At 37.7% G+C, this 9886-nt stretch overlaps 1 protein-coding gene across 1 annotated transcript in view; it reads left to right on the top strand.

Annotated features, from left to right (window-relative positions):
• The first annotated feature begins 2700 nt into the window (after positions 1 to 2700).
• Positions 2701 to 9886, top strand: part of IRAK1BP1 (interleukin-1 receptor-associated kinase 1 binding protein 1) — a 34183-nt gene continuing 26997 nt past the window's right edge. The window contains exon 1 of the mRNA XM_008566645.1: positions 2701 to 3039. Coding sequence (XP_008564867.1) covers positions 2725 to 3039 — 315 coding nt within the window. The 5' untranslated portion in view covers positions 2701 to 2724. The remainder of the gene's footprint in view (positions 3040 to 9886) is intronic.

Genomic DNA, 9886 nt, shown 5'->3' with positions numbered 1-9886 from the left:
AACATATTTATCTAAAATATTCATTTCTTTGTTGTGAGAATATCCAAACTCCTCTCCTCTAGCCATACACAATATTGTTAGCTACAGTCACCCTACTGTGCAAAAGAGTACCAGAACTTATTTCTCCTAACTGTAATGTTCTACCTGTTGACCACCCTCTCCCCATCTCCTCTTCTCTCCATCTCCCCCTCTTCCCAGTCTCTGGTAACCTCTATTCTACTCTCAACTTCTATGAGGTCAATTTTTTAGATTATGCATAGGAATGAAACCATGCAATATTTGTCTTTCTGTGCCTGGCTTAATATCACTTAATATAATGTTTAAAAAGTGATATTTCACTGTAGTTAAATTTGCATTTCTTTACTAGTGAAGACAAACTTTTTTTTTCATGTTATAGGCTATTAGCATTTCTTCTTCTATTGGTCCGTATCATGGGCTGAATTGTGTACCCGAACCCATCCCCATTCATATGTTTAAGTTCTAACCCCAAGTTGATTATATTTGGAAATAGGTCCTTTAAAGAGGTAATTAAGGTAAAAAAAAAAAAAAAAAAAAAAGTCAAAAGGGTTTTAAGGCAATAGGACTGGTATCCTAGTAAGAAGATGAAGAGACACCATGGGTGGTATACACAGAGGCAAGGCCATATGCAGACACAGCAAGAAAGCAGCTATCTGCAAGCCAAGGAGAGAGGCCATAGGAGAAATGATATCTGCTGACACCTTCATCTTGGACTTCTAGCCTCCAGAACTGTGAGAAAATAAATTAGTGTTGTTTAAGCTTTGAAGTCTATGGTATTATGTTACCGCAGCCCTAGGATAATAACACTGTTTGCCTGTGTTCATTATCCATTTTTCTTTTGAAATGTTTGTTTCTTCTGGTAACAGCTCTCTAAACGCTAAGCCTCTTAGCCTTTTATACATAATAAATGTTACAATTGTTTTACCCAATTTATTTGCTCCCTCCTTCACCTTTTATGGTTTTGTTTTGCTTTACATAGTCTTTTTTTAATGTAGTCAGACTTTTCACATTTTTCCTATATTATTGCTGCATTTGAAATTATGATTAAGAAAGGCCCTCCCATACCCACAATTATATTTATATTTTATTCATATTTATCTATATTTTCTTCTAATTCTTTTTTTTTCTTTTTGGTCTCATTTCCATGTTGTTTTCAGTTTATGGTATAAAATACAGCTCAATTTTTTCAAAATAGCTAACCAATTGTCCCTGTACCACTTATTCAAACATTTTTCTCATTGATTTGAAATATCTTATCATATCCTAAATACTTACATACATTTAAAACTCCTGTTGTTTTTTGCTTAAACAGTTATTTATTCAATAATTCACTTTGGAGGCTATATACTTCCACATTTATCACTAGGGAAAAAGAATTTTCCACCAAGTTTAAGAAATATTATTTTGTGTGTCTTATGTTGTAAAAATTATGGGAAAAATTAAGTTAGTTTTAAAATTAAAATAGTACATAATTGTTTTCAGTTAACAACAGACATCAAAACAAATATATACCAACTTATGCTAACCCATTGATAAGCCAAATAATTTAGCCGAATTATCACACTAATTAAAAAGAAATGAAAAAAACGATAGAAAAGAAACTACACGAGGATTTTCATTTGGCTTTTTCAGTCTCCATTCTATAGAATAGTTCTTGTCCTTTTTTTTTTTTAGTTATTCAAAATTCCCTTTTCTCCCTCAATGCTCTTGATAAAATTCTCGTAGTAATGGGAGATGAGCCAAGAGGGCTATTTTTACAAAGATCACTACTTAGTGGTAAGAACAGGGGGCCTGGAAGAGGGGAAGTTGAGGGTTCTGCTATACAGGTTCTCTCAAGAAAAGGGTATAGACGAGATTTAAGTTGTAAAGGCCCTGCAGCACCCATGTTGAATGTGCTTTGATAGCGTCTGAGTCTCTCCTGTCCATGTTCATGGATACAACCATTGCAGGAATTTTGGAGAATATTCGGGAGACTTGAAAATCATTGCAAAGCTTTAGCTATTATTACAAATTATCATTTTCTCTCTACTTTCCATATGCCACACACTCTACATACCATGGGCACTTTATAACCACATAGCAGATGTGAAAATTATGATCAGCACTGCTACAGAGAAGATGAAATTGAGATTCAAGGAATCATAAATTGCCCAAGATCACACTGGCAAAAACTAGTTCATCCCACCAGAAACCTCTCGCGAAACAAAACAAAAAACGAAAAACGTAGCTGGGCTAAACCTTAACGCTCTGGGGGCCTCGAAACTCCGTGGCCCTAGCTGGCACGGTAATGTCAGAGAAAACGAGGCTGAGGACAATCACAGACCCGGGCCAGTGAAATACAAAAGCGATCCCTCTCAGCCCCTTCTCTCTCTTGACCTTCTTGCTCTGAGATACGGGAGGCGCGGGGAGGACGCCGAGGCGGTGTGTGTGGAAAGGCGAAACCCAGAGAGAGGCCACAAAGAATGCCCGCTAAGAGTTTTGAAAGTGATAAGATAAACCTGTTAAAAACTGTAACTACGCGCTCATCCAACACCTGGTGAGAGAGATTTGGCAAAATCCTGTACGAGGCACAGCTCGCGACTTTGAGAAACTCCACGGCCTCCAGGTCCGTCCCAGCGTTCCTTGGAGTCTATTGGCCCTGGAGTCTATTGGCCCGTTCGGCTACCGTAGGCCTGGAGTTGCTACGGAAACCCTGCGGCCATAGCCATGTCGGTGCAGCAAGTCCCTCCTTCGCGGGTTTTCGTGGAACTGGTTCCCTGGGCTGACCGGTGCCGGGAGAACAATCTGGCCTCCGGCGGACAGACTCTGCCCGCCGTCCGCCGTCCCCTCTCTTCAGCACCGGCCCAAACTGCGACTCGCGAGGTGCACGTAAGTGGCACCGCTGAGGTGTCTGCGGGCCCTGACCGGGCGCAGGTAGCAGTTCGAGTGAGCAGCACCAAGGTGACGGCAGCGGAGGCCAAGAAGAGTGTTTGCCGCCGCCTAGACTACATCACGCAGAGCCTCCAGCAGCAGGGTCTGCAGGTGAGATCTCCGCGGAGGAGGAACTTCGAGTCGAACTGCACCAAGGGCTCGGCGGGGGGTCGGCCCGAACTAGCCCCTGGGGCTGCGGTGGAGGTATGGAGAGTATGGAGCATTTAGGCGCCTTTGTCGCATTGGTATTCTAGGGCGCCAGGACCTGATTCTTTGACCCATCTTGTCGTAGGTGAAAGCAGTGAACCTGAAATGTAAAAGAATGAAAAGTGGGTTGGTTTTTGTCTTTGCTGGAATGATTTTGATTGTAAACTTGAAATGATGAAATTTTAAACTTGAAATGGTACCTGTAACTACTTGTCTAAGCAGAGTTCTGTACGCTAAGCATTTTTTTTTTTTTTTGCCTTTTTTTATTCTGCACCATGGAATTGAAAAGTGAGGAGCACAACCTACTTCCTCCCAACAATGCAAAGCTTTGCATGGAGTGGTTCTTAAGGATTTTTCACAAATACTGTCGTTGGGGGAAAGGAAAGAGGTTGAATCCATTTTCCTTTCATAGAGATTTCCAAAAATTTCTCCAACTTTTTTACCTTTAACTTTTAAAATTAAGCCAGAATATTGTAGATGCCACATATATGAAATATCTTGACGTACTTACCGGAGATGTCCATGAACCAGATCACTAAATAAATCCTACCTTAAGCCAACTTCTAAGAAAAGAAGGGAAAAAATGAACCAGCCTTATTTAATCTTCACAGCAGCCTACTTAGGCATGTTTTAATATCCCCATTTTGCAGGTTTAAAGAAGTCAAATAATGCTCTGAATTTTAATCAGGACACTATTTGAACCCATGTGTTCTTGAAGTCTACATTGCTTCCAACTATGTCAGACTCCAGATACTTAGAATAAAAGAAAATTAGAAACCAAAGAGGTCAACTATCTCAATTTCCTCATTTCACAGAGGACCCTAAAGGCCAGAATTGGCTTATCCAGGGTAAAACTGCGTTGGTAAAATGAATTCTTTTTTAGATTTTTCTTTTTAAAATTTATCTCAATTGACACAGTAATTATATATACTTATGGGGTACAATCTAATGTTTTGATATATGTATCTTGTATAATGATGGGTCAGGGTGTTAATGTATCCATCACCTTAGGCATTTATCATTTCTTTGTGTTGAAACATTCAAAGGTCTCTCCTCTAGCTATTATATAATATACAAAACTTATCTGTTAACCGTACTCACCCTACTGTGCAGTACAGAACTTACTCCTCCTAATTGTAATTTTGTACACTTTGGCTAACCTCTCCCTGTTTTCCCTTTCCCCCTCCCCTCTCCAGTCTCTGGTAACCACTGTTCTACTCACAATCTCTATAATATCAATTTTTTTTTTTTTTTTTTTTTTTTTAGATTCCACATATGAGTGAGATTATATGGTGTTTGTCTTTCTGTGCCTGGTTTACTTCACTTAACATAATGATCTCCAAGTCCATCCATGTTGATGCAGACAGTGGCTTTCATTCTTTTTTATGGCTAAATAGTATTCCATTGTTTGTATATACCACATTTTTTTAATCCATTCATCTGTTGTTGGGTACTTAGGTTGATTCCATATCTTGGCTTTTGTAAATTGTGCTGCAGTAATAAACATGGGAGTATAGATATCTCTTCAACATACTGTCTCCATTTCCTTTGGGTATATACCCAGTAGTGGGATTGCTAGATCATATGGTAGTTCTATTTTTAATTTTTGGAGGAACCTCCATATTGTTTTCCATAATGGCTATACTAGTTTGCACTCCCACCAACAGTGTATGAGTGTTTCCTTTTCTCCACATTCTCACTAACACTTGTTTTCTTTTGTCTGTTTGATGATAGCCATTCTAACCGAAATGAGTGTATCTCATTGTTTTGGTTTGAATTTCCCTGATGATTAATGATGTTGAATTTTTTTTCAGATGCCTGTTGGCCATTTATATATCTTCTTTTGAGATATGTCTATTAAGATGCTTTGCCCATTTCTCAATTGGGTTGTTATTTTGCTGTTGAATTGTTTAAGTTCCTTATATATTCTTGATATTAACTCCTTGTCAGATGTATAGTTTGCAAATATTTTTTCCCATTTTGTAGGTTGTCTCCTAACTCTGTTAACAGTTTCCTTTGTGTAAAAGCTTTTTAGTTGGATGGAATTCCACTCGTCTATTTTTGCTTTTATTGCTTGTGCTTTTAAAGTCTTATTTTAAAAATCCTTGCCCAGCCCTGTGTCGTGGATCAATTTCCCCTGTGTTTTCACCTAGTAGTTTCATAGTTTTGGGTTTTACATTTACATCTTTAATCCATTTCAAGTTGATTTTTGTATATGTTGAGAGGTAGGGAACTAGTCTTATTTTTCTGCATGTGGATATCCAGTTTTCTCAGGATCATTTACTGAAGAGACTGTCTTTTCCCCAATATGTATTCAAAGATCAGTTGGCTATAGGTATGTGAATTTATTTCTGGGCTCCCTATTCTGTTCCACTGGTCTTTGTGTCTGTTTTTATACCAGTACCATACAGTTTTGGTTATTATAGCTTTGTAGTATAATTTGAAGTCAGGTAGTATGATGCATCCAGCTTTGTTCATTTTTTTCAGGATTGCTATGGCTATTCAGGGTCTTTTTTGGGTCCATAAGAATTTTAGGATTTTTTTTTTCTATTTCAGTGAAGAAGTTCATTGGTATTTTTATAGAGATTGAATTAAATCTGTACATGGCTTTGGGTAGTATAGCCATTTTAATAATATTCATACCAATCTATGAACATGGGATATCTTTCCATTTATTTATGTCCTCTTTAATTTCTTTCTTAAAAGTTTTGTAGTTTGTATTGTAGAGGTCTTTCATCTTCTCCGTTAAGTTTATTTCTAGGTATCTTATTTTTTTTGAAGTTATTGTAAAAAGAATTGTTTTCTTGATTTTCAGATAGTTTGCTATTACTATATAGAAATGCTACTGACTTTTGCTTGCTGATTTTGTATCCTGCAACTTTACTGAATTTGTTTATTATTTCTAAGAGTTTTTTGGTATAGTTTTTAGGGTTTTCTATGTATAAGATCATGGCATCGACAAACAAGGACAGTTTTATTTCCTCCTTTCTAATTTGGATGCCTTTTATTTCTTTCTCTTGTCTAATTGCTCTGACTAGGGCTTCCAGTACTATGTTGAATAGAAGTGATAAAAGTGGGCACTCTTTTATTGTTCCTGATCTAAGAGGAAAAGCTTTTAGCTTTTCCCCATTCAGTATATTATCATCTGTGGGTTTGTCATCTGTGGCCTTTATTGTATTGAGTTACATATTGTTAAGGCTTTTTATCATAAAGGAATGAATTTTGTCCAATGCTTTTTCTGCATCAATTGAAATGATCATATATTTTTTCTCTTTCTTTCTGTTAATGTGGTGTATCACATTTATTGATTTACATATGTTAAACCATCTTTGCATCCCTGGGATAAATCCCACTTGATCATAGCGAATGATCTTTTTAATGAGCTGTTGAATTTGATTTACTAGTATCTTGTTGAGAATTTTAGCATTAAAAATGCATTCTTGCTTCCAGTTTATTGCTAGAAATGCCATATCACCAAAAGCAAGTCTTTATTTTAATGAGAAAATATACTTGTATTGCATTTACAAACATGAGTTACTAAAAATTTATTTATAAAAAATTCTTTGAATGATTTTACAATTTAGAAGAATTCAAATGCTAATGATAAATAATGTGAATAAAGTGAGTTTAATGTGTAGAAAAATATTTCTTAAAACAACTGCTGCCAGTGCTACAGTCCTGTTTGAATAGTATAACTAGTTCTTATCTTATTTACATAAAATGTAAACTAAGCTCACATGGCTCTAACTTGTAATATGTAAAACAAAATAAAAAAGTCCAACTTACAGTAATTACATTAATATTCAGTGTTCAAGGCAAGACATAGGAAGGATAGTAATCTCCCAATTATTTCTGCTAATAGAGGAAAACAGTCATGTAGATAATTTGTTCAGTTGATAATAAAAATATCATTTATATTACTTTTGAGGATGAATTATGGGTCTTCACAAAGTCCCTCTTCATTTTTCAACTTTGAGATCTTGGGTTGTAAGGTTTACAAACACTGTTCTCTTGCTTAAAGGGCTCCTTATAATCCAAACTCCTTTGCTTAATTGATGGAGCCTAACTCTATTCTCATTTTGTGTCATCTCTCTTCCCTCTTTGACAAGCTGACTTCTGGGTTTTTGGGGGGTGGGGGGTTTGTTTTTTTCTTTAAGAACCAGCCCAAGCTCACCTACTTGGTGTTCCCTTTGTAACATAACACTATTCCCTGCCATACAACACTCCATTCCCTGCTTGTAATAAAACTTATCACCTTGGTTTATAATTCTTAATTTACTTGTTTCTCCTCCATATTCTAAACCTCTCCAGAGCAGAGACCATTTGTCTTTTTTTTGCATTTATGGGTTATGTTCTATACATATCACATAGAGTATACTGTTTTTTTTTGAATGAAGAATGAATGAAATACTAAATGAATATTAGTTCAGCTATATTATAGATAACAGACGTATGAACTTATGTGAAGGTATAACCCTCATTTTTAGTGTTGTTTTCATGGAAAAAATGTTTTAAAGTTCTAAACAGTATTTCCTTATTCAACTAACAAACATTTATTAAGCATTCTCTATCACTGTTCATTTTTAAATGTCATTTAACAATGTAATATTGTCTTAGTTGGTTCAGTTTGCTATAAAGAAATACAATAGACTGGGTGACTTATAAACAACAGAAATTTATTTCTCACAGTTCTGGAGACTGGGAAGTCCAAGGTCAAGGCACCAGCAGATTTGGTGTCTGGTTGGGGACCATTTCCTGGTTCATAGAAGGCACCTTCTCACTGTGCCTTCACATGGTGGAAGGAGCAAGGCAATTCTTTGGGACCTCTTTTATAAGGGCACTGATGGAGTTTGGGTGTATTGTCCTCCCAGAACTCATATGGAAATCTAATCCCCAATGTGGCAGTGTTGGAAGATGTTTGAGTCTTGGGGGCGGATCCCTCATGAATGGGTTAATGCTCTCCCCGGGGGGTAGGGTTAGTGAGTGAGTTCTCTATTAGTTCCCATCACAGCTGGTTGTTTTAAAGACCCTGGTACCTCTCCTCTCTCTCTCTCTTGCTTCCTCTTGCTTCCTCTCACTATGTGATCTGCTTGTACCCACTGGCTGCCTGCCACTTTCCACCATGAGTAGAAGCAGCCTGGGGCCCGCACCAGATGCAGCTGTCCCAGAATTGCAAACCAAATAAACCTCTGTTTTTTATAATTTCCCCAGTCTCAGGTGTTCTGTTATAGCAACACAAAACGGACTAATACAGGCATTAATTCCATTCATGAGAGTCTCCCCTTATGGCCTAAGCACCTTCCAAAGGCTCCACCTTTTAGCACCGTCATATAGGTGGTTAGTTTTCAACATATGAATTTTGGGTGGAAAACAAACATTCAAATCATGTATGTAATTACAGTGTTTTCTGGTTTGTAGGTTTCTTCCCCACACCTCCCCCCATAGGCTTTAAACTTCAGTATTTGCCTACTCATAATTGTATTTTCTTCAATAAATATATAATGAATGCCTCAGGCATGTTGTTAGGCACTAGCAATAGAGAAGGAGTAAAATTTAGGCACTCTGCTTTAGGAGTTTCATGATAGGGTTTAAATCATGGTATAGAAAAAGTGGCTGTGATGAAAGTGTGTACATAATACAATACAGTATAGCAAGAAAGGAAGAAATGTTCATTTACTTGAGGAATTCTAGAAAGATTTCATAAAGGAAGTGACACTTGCATCAAATCCTAAACAATGGCTGAAGGAAAAACATTTAAGTTCCACATTAGAATGCAGCAAGCATTCTAGGCAGGTCAGTATGGCTAGAACAGAGGAGTACCTAGGAACATGGGGAGGATTCAAGAGATAAGACTAGAGAAGAAAGCTGGAAGCAGAAGAACATGGAGGAAGGCCTCCTGTGCCCTACCAAAGACTTGGGTATTATTTATGTTAAAAAACTGCTTCCAGTTAGCTCAGATCGTTAGAGTGTTACTCTCTAACACCAAAGTCAAAGGTTTAATCCCTGTACCAGCCTGCCTCCAAAAACAAACAAAACAAAAACAGAACTGCTTACTACTGCTAGACCTTTTACAAATGTTATCTCATTTAATACTCCTACCATATTAGATCAGTATTTCAATTGCTGTTTTACACATGAGAACTCTCAGCAACAGAGTGGTTATTGGCAGATATCTTGACCACAGTCATACAATGGCAAAGTAGCAGAGTTTAGACTCCAACCAAGAACTTTGACCTCAGAGACCATGCTTTCACAATTACAGTATGTTGCCTTATTCTCTGGGCAGTAGGTGATTGAGGTTTTAGGTAGGAGATGTAGCAGATACAGTTGATACCTCCCCACTGATATCCCTTGGCACTTCACATTTGTGTGCATGAAGACCCAACTTTTGTCTATTAACATTTGTGAATTCCTTGCCTGAAAGTGAAAGCTTTCCTTGGTATCAGGAATTCAGTCTGCCTGCAAGTGAGGCCAGCCAGTAATGCCAGATAATTAACATCCTCTCCCCCAGCCCTACCAGCCTTCATCTGAAGGTTGATGTGGGATGGAATGTCTGAGATGATGAATGGAAAGGAGACCCTAGCTTCCTTACCCCTTGTGAAGGATGAGGCATGTGTTGCACCTCAGTTCCAAGAATTTCTCCGCAGGATTAAATTTGAGTTGCCCACAGTGGTAATTTGCTTGACAACATGTTGGTTCCTCGCCACCGGGGACCAACAACACAGGGCGGGAAGGGATCCCGGACCAGCCG

The sequence above is a fragment of the Galeopterus variegatus genome, unplaced genomic scaffold, assembly GCF_000696425.1.
Source record: "Galeopterus variegatus unplaced genomic scaffold, G_variegatus-3.0.2 Scaffold259, whole genome shotgun sequence".
NCBI classification, from domain to species: Eukaryota; Metazoa; Chordata; class Mammalia; order Dermoptera; family Cynocephalidae; genus Galeopterus; species Galeopterus variegatus.
The sequence above is the reverse complement of the archived record's forward strand: the minus strand, read 5'-3'. Positions and strand labels throughout refer to the sequence as shown.